This window comes from Nyctereutes procyonoides, unplaced genomic scaffold, assembly GCF_905146905.1.
Source record: "Nyctereutes procyonoides isolate TBG_1078 unplaced genomic scaffold, NYPRO_anot_genome, whole genome shotgun sequence".
NCBI classification, from domain to species: domain Eukaryota; kingdom Metazoa; phylum Chordata; class Mammalia; order Carnivora; family Canidae; genus Nyctereutes; species Nyctereutes procyonoides.
The window spans coordinates 57,646,840-57,665,935 of NW_026575121.1; the positions used below are offsets into that span (position 1 = coordinate 57,646,840).

Sequence of the window (19,096 nt, forward strand, 5' to 3'; positions counted from 1 at the left end):
AAGGATATAGAAAAACTCCACAGCACTGCTGACCAACAGGACCCACTCATTTACAGAACACTTAAACCAATGAAAGCAGAGTATGTATGCTTCTTAAGTACCAACAGAACATGTATTAAGAAAGGCCATGTGCTGTGCTGTAAATCAAAACAAAAGAAGTGAAGGAGCACCTGGGTGGCTCAGTGGTTGAGCGTCTACCTTTGGCTCAGGGCATGATCCTGGGGCCCTGGGATCGAGTGCTACATCAAGATCCCCACGGGGAGCCTGTTCTCCCTCTGCCTATGTCTCTGCCTCTCTCTGTGTGTCTCTCATGAAAGAATAATTAAATCTTAAAAAAAAAAAAACTGAGAAAGTTCAGAAAGTTTAGAATTCTATAGAGTGGGCTTACCACCCCCCAATGCAACCAAACTTAAAAATCAATACTAGAAAAATAGCAGGAGGATTTCCACAAATATTTTGGAACTAAATAATGCCCTTCTATATAATTCATGGATCAAAAAGGAAGTCCCAAGGTAATTAAAAAGATATGTTGAACTGAATGAAAATGAAAATGCAACATATTGAATTTGTCAGACATAGCTAAAATAGTGCAGAGAGGAAAATTTATATCACTAAGTGCATGTGATAGAAAAGAGAAAAGTCTCAGCTGATGATCTGAGCTCCTATCTGAAGAACCTAGAAAAATGAGAGCAAAATAAAGCCAAAGCAAGCAAGCAGAAGGCAATAACAAAATAGGAATCAGTGAAGTTGAAACAAGTAGAGAAAATCAATGAAACAAGGAACTGGTTGTTTGAAGATAACCAAGAAATGACAAACACATAGAAAAAATGACGAAGAAAAAAGAGAAAAGACACAAACTGCAATATATTTGGAATAAAACAGTATCATCACAACCCCTGGGGACATTGGAGGCAATACTATACTCAACTGTCACAGACAGCAGCTTCAATGAAATGGACCAATTCCTCAAAAAACACAAACAGCCTCAATTCACCCAGTGAAATATATCACTGAATATCTCTATAACCATCAAGGAAATGAATTTAGAGTTTAAGTGTCCCCAACAAGAATGTCCTAGTCCCCAATGGTTTCACTGGAGAATTCTATCAAATGTCTAAAGGAAAATTAACATTAAATTTACAAAGTCTTACCTATAAAATAGAAAAGAGAACACTTCTCAATTCATTTCATGAAGCTAGTATTACCCAGTACAAAAACCACAGTGCACACATAAACACACGTGCACACACACACACACACACACACACACAACTGAACATCACTATCCTTCCTGAATGAAGATGCAAAAAGACTTTTACAATAAGCAACTATAATTTCACAATATGTAAAAGGAATTATTCACCATGAATAATTTTTCTGGTGATGCAAAGCTGGTACGAAGTTTTAAAATCAGTCAAGATAATCAACCATGTTAACAGACTAAACAGAAAAGTCACATGATGCAGAAAAAGCATTTGATAATTCAACATTCATGATAAAAACACTGAGAGAAATAAGGTTAGAGGTACATTCTCAGTTTGATAAAGAACATCTACAAGAATCCTACAATTAATATAAAATTTAATAGTGAGGAGAGCCCGGGTGGCTCAGCGGTTTAGCGCTGCCTTCAGCCCGGGGCGTGATCCTGGAGACCCAGGATCAAGTCCCACGTCGGGCCCCCCGTGAGGAGCCTTCTTTTCCCTCTGCCTATGTCTCTGCCTCTCCCTACCTCCTTGTGTCTCTCATGAATAAATAAATAAAATCTATTTAAAAAATTTAATAGTGAAAGACTGAGTTTTTCCTCATAAGATCAGAAAGAAGGCGAGGATGTCTTTCCTCACCATTGTTATTAAACATAATTCTAGAAGTTCTAGGAAGTGCAATAAGGTAAGAAATGAAATTAAAGGCAGATATATTGGAAAGGAAGAAATAAATCAATCCTTTTGTAGATGATGTGATTGTCTATGTGTAAAATCCTGAGGAATCTACTAAAAAAAAATGTAAAGGGAAAAAAAGCCTCATAGGACTAATAAGTGAGTTCAGCAAGGTCACAGGATACAACAAATGTAAAATAATCAACTGTACTTCTATATACTAGTAAGGGGCACCAAAATTAAAAATACGATAACATTTACAATCACTCATAAGAAATGCAAGTAGGTGTAAATCTAAGAAAACATGTTAAGGATCTATATGCTGAAACCCGCAAAACCATGATGAAAGAAACCAGAGAGCTGCATAGGAGACATGTGATGTTCATGGGTTAGAACACAGCATGGTCAATAGTCTTACTGGCAATCATCATAGTAATACTTCTCTGCAATTGCTACCCAGGTTTAATCCAATTCCTATCAAAATCATAGCAAAAAATTTGTTTAGATATAGATCTATAGATAGATAACATTGCTCTAAAATTTAGATGAGTTGTAAATAAATTGGAATAGTTAAAACAATGTTTCAAAGATTTAGTGAGAAAGAGCAGGGGAAGGGCAGAAGGAGAGAGAGAATCTTAAGCAGACCTCCAGCTGAGTGCGGAGCCCAAAGTAAGGCTCAGTCTCACGACTCCGAGAGCATGACCTGAGCCAAAACCAAGAGTCAGATGCTGACCTGACTGAGCCTCCCAGGCGCCCCAAAATAATTTTTATAAAGAAGAATAATGTGGGAAGAATTCATCAATTTAATTTAATGTTTTATTATAAAGCTTCAGTAATCAAGACATAGGTAAGGGGTAGACATCTAGATCCATGGAACAGAGTAAAGAGCCCAGAAGCAGACTCATGCCAATATGTTCAGCTGATCTCGGGGAGGTGAGTGTGTCCAGAAACTGGCAGCATGTGGGATCTGTGCACTCAGGTGAATGTCCTGCATCTCCACTGCATTGATGTTAATTCTCTGGTTGTGGTTGTTCTGCAGGATGTTACCACTGGAGGGACCTGGGTAAAGGGTCCACAGCATCTATTGGTATTATTTCTTACAACTGCAAGTGAATCTGCAATGATCTCAAAATCAAAAGCTTAATTCGGAAATAGTTTAAGGTGATGGTGGCAGGTTATATGTAGACATAATAAATGGGCATGAGTGGATATCATTTACGTAGATTTTGAAATTGCCTTTGAGAAGGCCAATATTAAACTTCATTGGCTTGAAGAAATTGTCATGGTTTAAAGACAAAATTTGGAATCAGATTTATTTTATCTAAAAAATGAAAGAAAATTAAAAATACACACCTATGTGTTTGGCATATGTGTGTATTTCTTGGCTCCATCTACTGAAAACTATAAACATCGATAAGCCCATCTATAATGTGCCATTGTGTACCTTTTAGGGTCCAGGAGGGGAGTGTCTCTCATTTTGATTTTCCCCTCAAGTATGCAAGGACATCTTGAGGAAATACTTCATTCCAGATTTGGGACCAGGAAAAAATATTCTTTAGAACCGTGTGTTAAGATTCCGCTAATGCCAATTTTCTGTAACACGTTCTCAGTCATTTGCATTATTATATCATGATAATACAATACCTAACTATTATGAGCAGTGTCTGAAACTTGGGTTAAGCTGTGAACTCAAATCCTGCCTTATCTTACGAGTAGGGTCAGAGGCTTTCAGACTTGGAGCACCATTCAGAATATTATTTAACACATTACATAGATCTCTAGCGGTTTTCCCATTTTGACAAAAATATTTAAGCTCACATGCTTCAAGATTTGTTAATTTTATACAAAGTAGAAACTTATGCTAAACTCTATGCTTCCTACAAGCATCATACTGCCTGAGTTGAGCATTTGCACTTGTATGTGTGTGCTAGATATTGTTTTCTAGGTCACCTGACCAACTAGAGGCTCCCACTGGGAAGTTCTGGACTTTCCTTGTAATGGGAAACCTTTAGCTCTTTCTCCGTATAGCCTGATGCAGGTGCCATTCATGAGACCTTTCCAAAGCAGGATATAAAAAGCACAATATCCAAAGCATGATTTTGTGAGAATGAAAGACTCATCAGCTCAGTCTTCAATGACATGATAGCACAACATTTTGCTGTATTTGGTCATAATGCAACAAAACGTTTTTTGTTCATTTCATCAAATTTATTAAATGGGCCTAATGGACAGGCTTTCTGCTAGTTGCTGAGGGGAGATGGAGCTGAATGGTTTGTAGTTGCTGCACTCAAGGTGCGGCAGGAATTTTACTGCAGGATTTAGCAATGACCAGTACAAAATGAGGCTGTAACAGGAGCAAAGACGGACATGGAATGTTTTTAGAGAAAATCAGAGTCCAATTTGTGTGTGTGTGTGTGTGTGTGTGTGTGTAATTCAGAACCATGTTTTCGTGTTTTCTTCATTGTTTTTAAACATATATTTTTAAGTAGTCTCTGAACACAATAAGGGGCTCAAATTCAATAGCCACAACATCGAGTCTCATGCCCTGCCGACTGAGCAAACCCTGTGTTTTCTTCATTTTAAAGACTTCAGGTTACTGTTTAAATGATCCAAAAGGACTCTTTTAATAGAAAGACCACTGAATTTCTCAAATTGAAATCATGCCTTCCTCCCCAGACCTGGCGGAGTCCTCCTGACTGGTTTAGTGAGTTTTCTGTGTGGGCTAGGGTCCTTGAGAATAAAAGGAAGCTGCATGAGTGTGAGTCACCACCATTTTCTCTTAAACTCACAGTCAGAGGTGGACTTGGAAAATTAGAACAAGAGAGGTGTCCCTGTTTGATGTGCAGAAAGGGAGCACCCAGATGGGAGCTTTGAATTCTTGGGTGACGTGAACTCTGAAACGCCTCCCTAGTGAATCATTGAAAATGTCCTTTGAGTCAAATTATTATTTAAAGGAAATTATTTTTGTGGCCATGTTTAAACATTGGTAACCATGCTGTTTTCCCTCATTATAGGTAATGTATGAAATTGTTGGAGCAATTGAGAAAAATAAAGACTCCCTCTCACAAAATCTTCTATTTGTCATGAAAAGTAAGTTTTCCCCCCATCCTTAAAATGCCACGCATTCCTTTTTTTCTCCATCTCTGAACATTGTCCTCTGTAATATGCCACTAGCTACAGGGTAACTGAAATATCTTTTACATTCTAAAGCCCAGAATAATAAAGAATGGATCTTTCCACGCTGTACATTGGCTACAATTTAATTTGAAGTCTAGTAGAAACCATAATTTAACTAAGCTTTTAGCAGATAGAAATATAAAATACCTTTACCACTCCAGTGGTATGAATATAAAAGAGCTCTTTTGTGAAAACTAATGAAGATTAATACAGCTTCCAAAATTATTTAGGCCAGAGCAGAGTGAATTTCATTACTGAAGATCAAGTCTGGAGCACACCTAAGGGTGGTGTTTTATTCTTATGTACTTTCAGTTATAAAGAATTAATGCCCACGAAGTAGAGGGAGTACACAAATTGAATATGTACAGGCACACTTGCACATATGTATCAATACAAATGTATAGGCTCCATCTACTTAGTGAATCTTAGCCCTTTATATACCTGCATCTGTTTCTATGCAAGGCTTATATATGGTGCATTTATATGTATCAATATGTGTACTTTTTATCTACTCTAGTCATTATTTTCTTGATAGCTTTCCACAGCCCTTGGTTCTAATTTTCCAGACAACCTTTTTAATGAGTTAAAATGTATCTTTTGTGCTTTAAGTTGCTCTAGTTGAGCTGAGTCATCTCTCTTTCCTGGAGGAAAAAAAGCCTATGCTAGTCTTTCATGAGATAGTTGGACTCTGAGCTAGGAATAAGACATACATATCACTGCTGGCTCGGGGACTGTATTTACCTTTAATCAAGCAGCACAGATGAAATAGATTGTTTTTCACAGGGAATTACTCAGCTTGTTTCCCAGAACTTCCAGTGATTGAGTTCTGTTAAAACTGAGACTAGTGGGAGGAGCATGGGATGGGGAATAATATTGTGTAGAAGAAAAGAACTGAAATAATTGACACTGTTCTTTATCATTGGAAATATATTCCTTCTCCTTTTCAATTATTTGACCTTCCAATTATAATGTACTGCCATCTAAGTCATATCTTTTTTGAAGATCTAATATATAGCATATTTTTGAAGTTGGTGCAATGCCTTTTTCTTTATTTTTGTATTTCAGGTGATAGAATATATATTCAGAAAGAGAATGTGATGGCGAGTGATATTGTGATTCTCCTTATCTTAACTGAGTCCTTATATTTTAAAGTCATTCTTTTGTGTGCACTTGTTATTAAGTTCCAAGAGAACACAAATTAGTCCCCTGTTTTATTCTAAATAGTTTTGGCATCTGGGATGCCTGGGTGACTCAGCGATTGAGCATCTGCCTTTGGCTCAGGGGATGATCCTGGGGTTCCAGAATCCTGCCCCACATCAGGCTCCCTGCAGGGATCCTGCTTCTCCCTCTGCCTGTGTCTCCGCCTCTCTGTCTCTTGTGAATAAATAAATAAAAATCTTTAAAAAATAAATAAATACTTTTGGCATCTGAACAAGTGGACAAAATTTACAATGCATTTGTATATGTTTATACAGGAAGTGGCAGGTGTTTTCCATAAAGGACCAGGGAATAAAAACTTCAGGCTTTGCAAGCCATAAGGTCTCTGTTGCAACTTCCCTAGTCTGCTGTTATAATGAGAGAGCAGCTGTAGACAGTACAAATGGACGTGCCTGTATTCCAATAAAATTTTATTTACAGAAACAAGCAGTAGGCTGGATTTGATCCACGGGCCATAGTCGCTCACCCATTCTATCATTGGAAAAAGATGCGTGGTTGCAGTAGTATTTTATGAATCTGTGAAATGTTTTGATGCTGTAAACAGTTGTTAAAAGTGAGTATGATTTATAGATAATAATAAATTTTTATTTTTGAGTACCTTGCTAGGTACTTTGTTTGTAGTATCCAATTCAATCTTCACATTATCAAAAAGCTCCCAGTTGAGGAAGGTGGTAGGGTCTATTGTGGGATCTGAACAGATATCCCTTTGTCTGTGGGACACCAGGCCAAGTGGAGGCAGGTAGCGTGGAGACACAGCTCATGCAGAAATGCAACGAGTGCTCTCATCTATGCCTGAAACGGGAAATAAAGTCTACTTGACTCAGAAAGGCAAAAGAGTAAAATCCAGAGTATTAAGTCTTTTTATAAAAATAAGCATATTTAAGATTTACTGTCAATAATGTTAACAGCTCTTGAGTCTTGTCTCCGAGTACCTCTACATATCTGCTCGTAAACTGTGCACCTAAGTTAGTCTCCCAATTTACTGGCAGGGAGATACCTGAGGCAATGTTTATAGACCCCCCGCAGGGGATGCTTTCCGTTTCCACATAAACATAACTGTTTATGTTGAAATGATTTCAGGTTTAAAGTTATGAAATTAGTAGCAGGAACTCCCATATGCCCTTTCCCAGATTGATTTCTTCCTTTTTCTTACTCAGTCTTCTCCCTCCCATCCTGTCTTCCACTCCCCACCATCCTTCCCTCTGTGTGCATGTGTGCACATGCATGAGTTCGTGCGTATATGCATGTGCACCATGCATATATGCATGAGTGTGCATGTGCACATGCATGCACGTGTGCATATATGTGCACATCTTCATGTGTGCAGGCATGTGCATATATGTGTATATGCATGCGCATGTGTGTTTGTGTGCATATATGCACATGTGCTGTTGTGCATGCGTGTGTGTTCATGAACATATATTTTCTGAACACTTTGAGAACAAGTTACAGGCATCATTGTGCCAAAACACTTTGGTATACATCCTGAGGTGAAGGACATTATCTTACAAAACATGAGTCAACTGTTAGAGCATTGAACATTGACTCGGCACACACGTCTAGACCTGTGTTCTGTCCCTTTGTCACTCACCCCAGCCATGTCTTTCATCATGATTTCCCCCCAATTCAGGGCCAGTCACTGCATTTAGTTGTCATTTCTCTTCAGTCTTCTTTAATCTGGGACATTTTCTCTGCTTATCTTTTCCTTTCATGACTGACATTTTAAAGCCTAAAGGCCAGTTATTTTGAAGGCTGTCCCTCAATCTGGGTTTATTTGTTATTTTCTCACAATGGCATCAGCATGCCGCTTCTTGGCGGGAATCTCGGAGAGGAACTGCAGGGTCCTCACCCATTATGTTCAGGGGGCACAGTGACCATTGGAAACACCATTGGTGACAGCCTCATTAAGGTGACAGCCTTCAGGTTTCTGTAATCGAGAGCTGCTATTTTACTCTGTAATTGACAAGTAGTCTGTAAGGAAGTTTCTTCCACATCAGATTTCACCCACTGACCCGTGTCCATGAATGGTTCTTGCCTGAATCAATGATTTCTCTGGTGGTGCCCAAATCATGATTTTCTACCCTGTCTTTCCATCAACTGTGATGTGCAATTGTAAAAACTCCCCTTTCTTATTCATCAACTAATTAAATTGTTATCAGTAAGGACTCCTAGATTCTTACTTTATCGATGAATCACAATCTATTACTATCATTATTTAGGCACTAACGTTGCTCATGGCCAGTGAGAACCCCTTCAAGCCAGCTCCTACATTCTTTTTCATGTTCTCCTGATCTTGTTTAGCACTTCCTTATATTTCAGCCTTCCAAAATGTTCTGGGATATTATCGCTATACTTCCAAATTGGCCATGTGCCCAAGAAGCCTAGTTTTACTTTAGAGAAGAAGGGTATTTAGAAACAGTGAGGTCTGAGAGCTTGGCGAGCCCATTTCCACTAGGTTGTCCTTGCTTTGAGGCCCCTTCAGAACTAGACAGTTAAAATCATATAGATAATATAGAGGTATGTAGCACTATATTAAAAATCATGAATTTATTCTGATAGCTCTACATTGAATCCAACACCACAGGGTTCCTTCTTGCCTTCCTGCATTCTGTAAGTGTTCTTCCCTTCTCTGACACTTATTCTCAGTTTGTTTATTATGTAGTGACTTTCTTCTGCATTCATTGCTCCTAAATATATTAGTCTAAGCAAGCAAAATAATCTGGGTGTGCAAAAGGTAGAAAAACTGCTTTGCTGCTCAGCAGCGCTAACTAGCTGATGAGTCAGCATGATCCTAAATGATAGTTACATTGCTTCCCATTTTAATCCTGTATAATCATAGTAGAGAGGTCAAGGTCATTTTGTAAAAAAGGAAACTGAAGTGTGACAATGGTATACATACAAATGTAGGTAACATGAGAAAAGTGCCTTAGAGATCTCTAAGAGCCGTTTACAGTTTTCACTACACTAATCCAATTTGTAACCAAATTTAATAGAATTTGTATAGCCTAACATCTAAAATATATTGGCTTTTTACCTTTGTAGCTTAAGTGTTTCCCCTAACAATTGGTACAAACAAGTGATATAGAGTCTCCCATAGGTTTATATAATTTATATACCTCCCAGAGATGGGTTAGATCCTGGGAAATGTTGTTTCTAGGGTGAGAGGGGTTGCCGGCAGAAACCACAAGTCTTCATGACTTGGCCAAAGCATTGGAGACTCATAGACCCAAGCAGGTGAGACTCAGTTCCCACCCTAGAAGAGTGGAGGTGCCACTCAGAGAGCCAAGGGCCAGTTCTCAGGTGGTAGACAGGGAACATGGGATTAGGACCCCTGGCCAAGGTCAGGGAAGGTCAGAATTCATCAAGTGGTGTGATTAATGGTGGGGAAAACAAAATAGGAGTAAAGGGAAAGATCAACCTCTCCCTTACATCTTACACTGGAAATGTTGTAGTGTAGTGGCTGGCCCTGGAAGGAAGAGTGTGTTTAATGTTCATGTACGTAACATTTTGAACACCACTCACAATATTCCTTTTATATCTTTCCTAGCTAGTGAAAATGTCGTGATCCATCATTTGTTCCAGTCGAAACTGTCTCAGACAGGATCCCTCGTGTCTTCCTATCCTTCTTTTAAGTTCAGAGGACACAAATCTGCCCTGCTCAGTAAGAAAACGGGAGCTTCTTCAATTATTGGAGAAAACAGGAATTATCTAGAACTCAGTAAGGTAGGAGTTTCTATGATCCTTGTTTGGTTATTCTTAAGTCCGCATAGTACATTTACTTCTTTTTAAAAAAGTGCAATTCTGAAACTGTCGGAAATAAATTGATATTTTAATTTAAGAAGTTAAGGGAAAGGGCACTGCCTGGAGTGTAACCATCAGAGAGAGGAAACAGTATAGGAGAATCCCATAGTATGAAATTTGATAGCACGTAGGGCATTAGTAATTTCATTAGTTGTCTCTGCAGCATCCTATCTGTGACTCGTCTCTGTGACTGTCCTTTTGATGAATGGGAAGTAACTGCAGAGACAGTAGCCTTCCAAGGAATACACTTAGCTACCTTATTCTGTTGACATTAATCACTTCAGAGGTTTTTGGTCTCTAAACAATAAATTGTAGCTTCTCTTACACATTATGTATTTTTCTGGTGCTGGAATTATTTTTTACTGTATAGTTTGTATATTTTAAACTTACTTTTGTATAATACTAGTTTTCAATGTGTACTTGTCCTACAGAAGTGAGGTTATACTTATAAAAGTTCTATTTGTAAAAATAGAATTGAAAATTCAGAGCGGTTGTCTCAAACTGATAGGAAATAGGTACGAAATGTGTTAACTTGGAGGATTCAGTGCCTGACTGTAGCCTGGTTTGCTGTGCTTGCCTCTACTGAAACTATAGAGATGCGAAATATGTTTGGGAAGGTGTCCAGAACAATCAATTTTAGAAATTCAGTTGTTGTAGCTTGTTGGAATGCATTTTAGCTTACCAATTAAAATAAAAGCATAATTAAAATCAGCTCTATTTTGGAAGAATGGCAAGACGTATATAACATATTAGAAATGAGTGAGCACACGTGTGTGTGTGTGTGTGTGTGTGTGTGTGTGTGTGTGTTTAGCCAGTGGACTGTACAGCTAGGGATCCTTCGATACAGTCATTCCTGTACCGTATGAGCACAGGTATTCAATCTCACTGCATACAAAATGCTATTTTTTACATTAAAAAGACAAAAGGTCACCCTTTGTAAAGAAGATCTCTACTCCTGAGGGTTTCACTGAACCCTGTGGCCCTTCCTTTCTCAATCATCCTGGAAATCAAGAGCAAGAAATCACCACACACCTCTAACTGTAATTTTTAGCCTTAATTATTAAACATTACCAGGCATAGATGCCATTAGTCTTTTCCCTAAAGGACTGCAAAAGGAAGATAATTCATAGTGGTTCCTCCTCCCAGAAAGGGAAATTGAGTGTTCAATTTCAAAGGTTGGAGATTTATTTATTACGATTATTCCTTAAGTGTTTCATTCCTCACTTCCCTTTGAACTGCCCACATCCCTGCGTGTGACCAGCAAGATGGGACTCTACCCACTCTAACTGAGCATCACACTTGACTTTGTGTTTGTAGAAAACCAGTTGATCTTGGACCAAGTGCTTCATTTTACATTCCCTTGTCAGTTACAATTGATCATTCAGCTTGACAGTTCATGTTAATGGAAGGAAATGAGCTACTGCCACAGTAGCAATAGCACCACATTGACAAGAATGTTTCATCAGGTTTTTTTTTTTTTTTCCTATCAAGACCTCTTTATTCTAACATAAATGATTTGGGATCAATAGATTTGTTGGTCTAAGTCTGGGTGATTTTGTGAAATGCAATTGTACATTAGTGGCTGGGGTTCCTTTTAACCCCTGGTGGAATTTAATTAATTACCTTCTGCCCTTTATTTCTTTCCCCATTGGCTTCATTTCCACTGACTTCCTTTACCTCCATTATCATTTAATCTTTGCTACATGTGATTTTTTAAAGAGCTGTATATCATTACTTATCGAAGAAAACACAGACTGTTGCCATTTTTCAGACAGTTAATTTACTAACTCCTTTTAGTAGTTAAAAAAAAGAAGAAGAAGAAGAGGAAGGGAAAGAAAAAAAAATGGTAAGAAATTGATGCAGTTAAAACTTAAGGGAATAAACCAGTGATTGTTAGAGCATCAGCTTTTTTTTTTTTTTAAAAAAAAACATAAGATAGTATTCTTTTCCCTGGCAGTAAGCTACAACTTCCTGACAAATATGCACTGTGGCTATGCAGCCGGGGCACCTGCGTCAGCTTGTTGTTCCGCAAGCAAGTCAGGTCTGTGTTTATTCTCAAAATTAAAATAGATACAGGATGGCAACTTCTGTGTACTTGAAAGGTTGGCAAGTAATGGTGTTAATTTACATGTAGTTGTCCATTTCCCTAATTTATAGTACCAGCGCAGAAAAATCATTTGGTACGGATTTTTTATAGTCTGCTCTGAATCTGTGTCATCCTCTGAGTGAATTTACATGGATGGGAGGGTAATTTTTTTTCTTCTAAATGGAATTTAGTCAAATACTACTAAAATCACTATGCTGCACACCTAAAACTAATATCAATGATACTTCAATTAAAAATAAATGAATGCATACTGACAGAAGTCAATCTGCTCACCCTTTATTTTCATTTTTATTACAGCTATTAAAAAAGAAAGGAACTTCTACATTTCTTCAAAGACTAGAACGGGGAGGTCCAGTCACCATTGCATCTCAACTCAGGGTTAGTAGATTTTTTTGGTTTTCTAAAACTTAGATTTTGATTTCATCAACTGTAGAGGGCTTATGTGTCATTTTTTTCCCCATTTTGACCACTCGGGTATCTTCAGAAATAGTAAGCACTCGCATGCACACAAACACACACAGAGACACAGCACAGAAAATTCATAATAAATAAAAGAGTTATAGATTAAAGATAAACATTTCTATTGAAAAACTCTTTATATTTTTGATTGGTGTCTTCTTAGGAGAATAAGCTGTGTTTTGCTTTCCTCCTTAGAAATCTCTAACGGATATTATTGGCAAACTCCAGAAGCGTACTCCACACTTCGTCCATTGCATCAAGCCCAATAACTCAAGGCTGCCAGATACTTTCGATAATTTTTACGTGTCTGCTCAGCTACAATATATTGGGGTCCTGGACATGGTGAAAATCATCCGATACGGATACCCTGTTCGCCTTTCCTTCTCAGATTTCCTGTCAAGGTAAATTCTGCTCTTGAAACATTACGTGCGGTGCTCAGTGTGGCATTCTGACGATGCGGTAGCAAGGATCTTCTGTTTTGTTCTTTTCTTCAGGTTTTATTCTGTATACGCTTGACTCTTTGAACAATGCGGGGAGGGGAGAGGCCATGGAAATCCACATTTAACTTTTGATTCCTTCACAACTTAACTACTGCTAGCCTACAGTGGACCAGAAGCCTTACTGATAACAAAAAAGGTGGATTAAGACATATCTTGTATGTTATACATATCACATACCGTATCCTTACAATAAAGTAAACCAGAGAAAATAAAATGTTTTTGAGAAAATCATAAGGGAGAGAAAATACATTCACATTACTCTACTGTATTTATCTAAAATAATCAGCATGTAAGTGGACCTGCCACAGTTCAAACCTGTCTTGTTGAGTAAACAAAATACTCTCAGAAGCAGTGAAATGCACTGACCAAGCTTTTTGTAAAAATTACTAAACTTTGATACCTTGGACACCATTTTCATGTTACTTTATATGGGTAGGTTTCCTTGGATTTAATTTCTAAAATTGTTGCATATAGCATTTACATGAATTTTTTTATTTAAAAGAACATGGGGGTGCCTGGCTGACTCTGGTGGTAGAGCATCCGACTTTTGATTTCATCTCCGGTCATGATCTCAGGGTTGTGAGATCAAGCACCACACTGGGCTCCAGCTAGGCATGGAGCCTGTTTAAGATTCTGTCTTACTCCCACTCCCCAAAAACAAGATTCTCTCCCCTTCCCCCTCAAAAAAATAAATTAAAAAATAACATATATATGTGATTATTTTCTCCCTTATGTCTATGAACAAAATATTTTTTTTTTAGATCAGGGTAAAGCTACACTCATTTTCCAAATCCAGCCTACTACTTATTTTTGTAAATAAAGTTTTATTGCAGTATAGGCCCTGGTGAAAATAATGACAATGTTTGTTCTTAGGCAATTAAAAAATAATAGGGAAATAAGCAAAAAAAAATGAAAGGAAGAATTTAGTATTCCTGTATAAAAGAAGATAAAGTTCTGAAATAATATTAATATAAAATATTATCAATATTACAAGAATAAAGCCTAGCATTTATGGTTAAAATTAATTGTACAAATAGTATGGAAAATCTGTTTGACAAATCATTCATTTAAGAAAAGAGATTTAACACTTTGTTGACCAGATGTTCAACACTAGTGGCTCAACTAGTGCTGCTGAAGGTAGCACTAAACCGCTGAGCCACCGGGGCTGCCCAAGATGAATGTCTTTTAAAATTAAGTACAACATTTCATCTATAAAAAAGATGGGGGTGTTGCCTGGGTGGCTCAGTCGGTTAAGTGTCTGCCATCAGCTCAGGTCATGATCTCTGGGTCCTGGGATGGAGCCCTACATCAGGCTTTCTGCTCAGTCTGCTTTTCTCTCTCTCTCTCTCCTTCTGCCCTTCCCCACTGCTTGTTCTCTCTCTCTCTCTCTCTAATAAATAAATAAAATATTTTAAAAACTAAAATTAAGTATAGCATTTCACATATATGTATCCCTTGCTCTACCATGACCTTTAGGCAGGGACCATGTCTTCCTCACTAATGGTGTTTAATCAGTGCTTTCAGGATGAACTTGGCATTGCAGATTAATCGTTGTTCAATTTAAAGCAATATTTCTACATAACAGAGACCATAGCCCCATGGTTTGTTTAAAAGAGTAGCAGGAAAAAAAAATACAAAAATAAAAAAATTAAATAAAAGAGTAGCAGGGATGGGAAATGATACTTTTTGGTAAATCTTTGTATTTCTTTCACCAGCCCCTTACTTAAAAAAATTGAGATGTGATTTCTACTTATCCTTATTTGCACTGGCATATCAATAGAAATTGAATTATTAATTTATTTCAGTGGAAATTTGCCACCATCTTTTTTTTTTTTAAGTAGGATTCATGCCCAGCGTGGAATCCCATGTGGGGCTTGAACTCACCACCCTGAGGTGAAGACCTGAGCTGAAATCAAGAGCCGAATGCTTCACCGACTAAGCCACCCAGGCATCTTGCCACCGTCTTTTTTAAATGAAAGACACTGCCACTCTGGGTTCTTGTCACAAAAAGACCATTGACCCATAGAGAAATGATCAGTTTCTGTAGAACTTGAATAAAATATAGTTCGCCTACTGTCACATCAGGAAATAACATAATTTTTGTATTTAAGTATAGTTAACACACAGTATTACCTTAGCTTCAGGTGTGTAACATAGTGATGCCACTATAATTTAATATTTATTTAGAAAGCTCGTTGGAACTTTGGCATTCCCTCAGGCAATCAAGCATCATTATATAAATAAAGATCAGAGGTGCAATTTAATAGAAAGTTTTGCTTGCCAGAATCAGATAACAGAATGTATTGTTCCTCTGTAAAATATTGATTTTTCTCTTCATATCACCTTGTCTTAATTGCTAGAAATAAAACAAATTACTTTGTTTAGTATACAAAAAGGCATATGATTGCCACAAGAATACTGGACAGAGAAGAAAGGGATGCCCTGTTTTGAAGCAAGCACCTACTTAATTAGAACAGTGTTTATTGTTCTTAAAATCCAACATGACATTAAATGTGGATAATGGACATTTCCTGTGGAATCTGTTGGTGGATGCGATGATATTGCAAATTGGCTTTGGGGTATTTTGGCTTTAATAACTGTCAGTCATTCTGAATCTTCCTAACTGAAACTGGAGAATTGCATGAGTCTAGAGGATCCAATTTTGATTAAATTTAGAGGTGTGCTTGCTGAGTGTTTGCCGAATACCATCCATAGCATTCAAGTGGGATGATGAAGATGTAAGGTCCTGTTTCCCATGATGAGAGACTCCCCAAGTTTGGAGAGAGGAGGAAAAGAAAAGGAGCATTGTGATATGTAACTGGAATTCCTATTGCTATGAACTATATGTGTGTGTGTGTGTGTGTGTCCCCCAAAACTCATAAATGCCCACAGTGACTGTACTTGGTGATGGAGTCTACAGGAGGTATTCAGCGCTGAATGAGTTCATAAGGATGGAGCCTGATCTGATAGGATAGGTGTCCTTCTAAAAAAAATTAACAGAGAGCATCCTCTCTCTGTGTGTGCTCTACGAGGATATAGTAAGAAGGCGACTGTCGGCAAGGCAGGAGGAAACCTGCGTAGAAATTAAATTGGCAGGTGCTTTGATCTTGAAAGCCCCAGACTCCAGAACTGTGAGAAAAAAAGAAACTTCTGTTGTTAAGCTGCCCAGTCTCTGGTATTTTGTGATGGCAGTCGAGGCCGTCTAGGATACCTGTGTCTGCAGGGTGTGTTTCTGTGGTGTCAGTGGGTAGCAAAGCTGCACAAGTTATGTTGGGAAGTTTTGGGTGCTTGTTCTTGTCCGAAATGCTCTTGTAATGGAAGAAAATAGAGTTTAGGTGCACATATCCCGTGCTTTCCAAACCTCTCTATCTTTTTATCCATTTACTTGGTAGTATTTACTTGACGTTGTAAGTTCACTGTAAAATATCGATTTTTCTCTTCATCACTCAGGCATCTTGCCACCATCTTTTTTAAATGAAAGACATTTAAATTCTTCAGAATTTAAATTCACTCAGGCATTCTTTCCTTCAGAAACTCTTTCATAAAATCCCAAATTGATCTGTGTCTTTTCTCTACCCTTCAGAAGGGCTTGCGTAAGACACTTGTTATTTGTTCCCTGGAAACAGCCCTTTAAGCTGTGCCAATCTCCACCACTGGACCAGAGGTTAGGAGACTATAGCCCATGGGCCAGATCTGGCTGTCACATGCTTTCATATGGCCAGAGAGCTAAAAATGTCTTTGCATTTTTAGATTGTTATATTTTAAATGGTTACATACATACCAGCATCATGGTCTCAATCTTATCCCTTGGCATACAAAAGCCTAGAGCATTTACTCTCTGACCCCTTCTGAGGGTCAGGCATTACCACAGGCATGCCTGGACTGTCACAGAATGCCAATCACTCTTCATGCTTTTCAAGCCAACTCAGTGAAACTGAACGGAAAAGATCTCAGATGCTCTTCTGTCTCAATAACTTTCCCTAATGTTGGTCTGCTTCTTCAGTTTGTGAGGCTTTTCAGATGCCATTGCAAATGACAACTCTCAGCAATAGATTCTGTGGAAGATAAAACCCCACATCAGTGGTTTGCAACAGCAAAGCTTTATTTCTCTCTTGCTGACCATGATTTAGAAGTAGTACACCTAGGCTCAAGCCACCTCTGATCTGAGCCTCCTTTTCATGATGAGCCCCAGAAAGAGCCAACATTCCCTTTCTGTGTCAAAGGGAGAAGAAATGGCCGAAATGCCTGTGACGACTTCTGCCCAGCTGTGGCCTTTGTCACTTGCTTATATTACATTGGTTAAAGACAGTCCCTTGGCCAAGGCCAACAGGAATAGGGTAGAGAAGTCTCCTACTCATAGGAGATACTATACAACACATAACAACCAATGGGAATGTGTGCACCTCTGGCTCCATTTACCTGTCGCTGTGTATCAGACCACCCCAAAATTTCATGGCATAAAACAACAGTGTATTATTTCTCCTAGTTCTGTGGGTTAACTGGACTCAGCTGGGCAATTCTTGCTTGGAGTCTTTCCAAAAGTTACAGCCATGGAGCAGAAGATGCTGGTGTTAGCTTGGCTGGATGTACCAGATTGCTTCTTCGCTGACGCATCCAATGTCACAGTGTTCATCCAGCGGAACAGTCTGGACCTCTTACCTGGCAGCTCCCAGCTCTGAGGGCAAGAAAGGAAACTTGCAGTCCTCCTAGAAGCTGCACCTGGAACTAGTGCAGCATCACTGCTCTTGTATTTTATTGGTCAAACAGTTGGAGACCAAATCAGATCTTTCCTCTGGAAGAAGCAGTGGGTAGTAGCCAATGCCAGAACCCGCTACCATATCCTCTTAAAAGGAGAACATGCAAGTAATTGGGAACAATAAGAACAATCTTCCATAGTCATGCCTGTGCAGAAGAATTGCTATTAATTCATTGCCCCACAGTAGGTACATGTGAATTCAATGTGTTGAATAATGTAATACCATCATGGTTTTTTTTTTCCAATTCTAGAATTAAAGGAAGAATAATATGAGGAAACGCTAGGGAAATTGTTCATTGTTTTTTTTTTAAGATTTTATTTGAGAGAGAGAGAGAATGAGCAAAGGGGAGGGGCAGAGGGAGAGAGAGAAGCAGATCTCTGCTGAGCAGGAAGCCTGATATGGGGCTGGATCCGAGGACTTGGTCCCAAGACCTGGAGATCATGATCTCCTGAGCTGAAGGTAGACTCTTAACCAACTGAGCCACCCAGGCGCTCCCTAGGGAAATTGTTTTGAGGAGTCCTTCGTGGTATGTACCATGCCTTTTACCTTGTAAGGTGCAGTACCGTCATTCTCCAGAGCCCTGTGTGCTTGTGACATTGTGACGAACACCACTATTCAGTGATAAGCCAGCGGTTACCAGCTCTCACTCCTTCTGCTCTCCTCAGAGCACGAGCCTCTGAACTTTTATCTTCTTCCAGATATGGCATGGAAATCTTTTGGAAACTACCTCTGGATGCTGGGTGGCAAGCTTTTGGGTGTCATGCCCACCGTGCATCTGTGGATTTATTGATGGTTGGTGGGGGAGAGTAGGACAGCATCACTCCAGGATTGGCCCTTTGGGGAGGTGACCTTATTTGGAAAAGACAGACGGACTTGTCTGAGAAAAGCACCCCTGGCACTGGTATTATCCTTGGCATGGTGAGGGAGCATGATCTGTCCTCTGAGATTGTCACTGGATGAGATCCCTCTTAGAAATAGTCTGAATCGTTTAGCTTGTTTAAATGACACAGTTGTTGCTGAAAGGTCAGGCTGTGAAAGAACACAGCCGTGATATTAAATCGGGTGCGGGGAGACAGATGAAAAAAGCCACACTTCGGTTTCTTGGACTCAGTTCACAGATAGCGGCTGCCCGGTGAAGCAGCATCGCCAGAGCCACAGGTCTGAGCTGGAATCTTCTAACAGTTTTCCTTATTACATGGACAG

The 19,096-nt window shown here is 38.8% G+C and overlaps 1 protein-coding gene across 1 annotated transcript in view; it reads left to right on the top strand.

Moving 5' to 3' along the window:
- The window catches only part of MYO16 (myosin XVI), a 444,013-nt gene that overhangs the window by 293,491 nt on the left and 131,426 nt on the right, over window positions 1–19,096 (top strand). Inside the window, exons 23-26 of the mRNA XM_055335623.1 lie at window positions 4,889–4,964; window positions 9,817–9,992; window positions 12,475–12,555; window positions 12,832–13,037. Of these exons, the coding sequence (XP_055191598.1) occupies window positions 4,889–4,964; window positions 9,817–9,992; window positions 12,475–12,555; window positions 12,832–13,037 (539 nt within the window). The remainder of the gene's footprint in view (window positions 1–4,888; window positions 4,965–9,816; window positions 9,993–12,474; window positions 12,556–12,831; window positions 13,038–19,096) is intronic.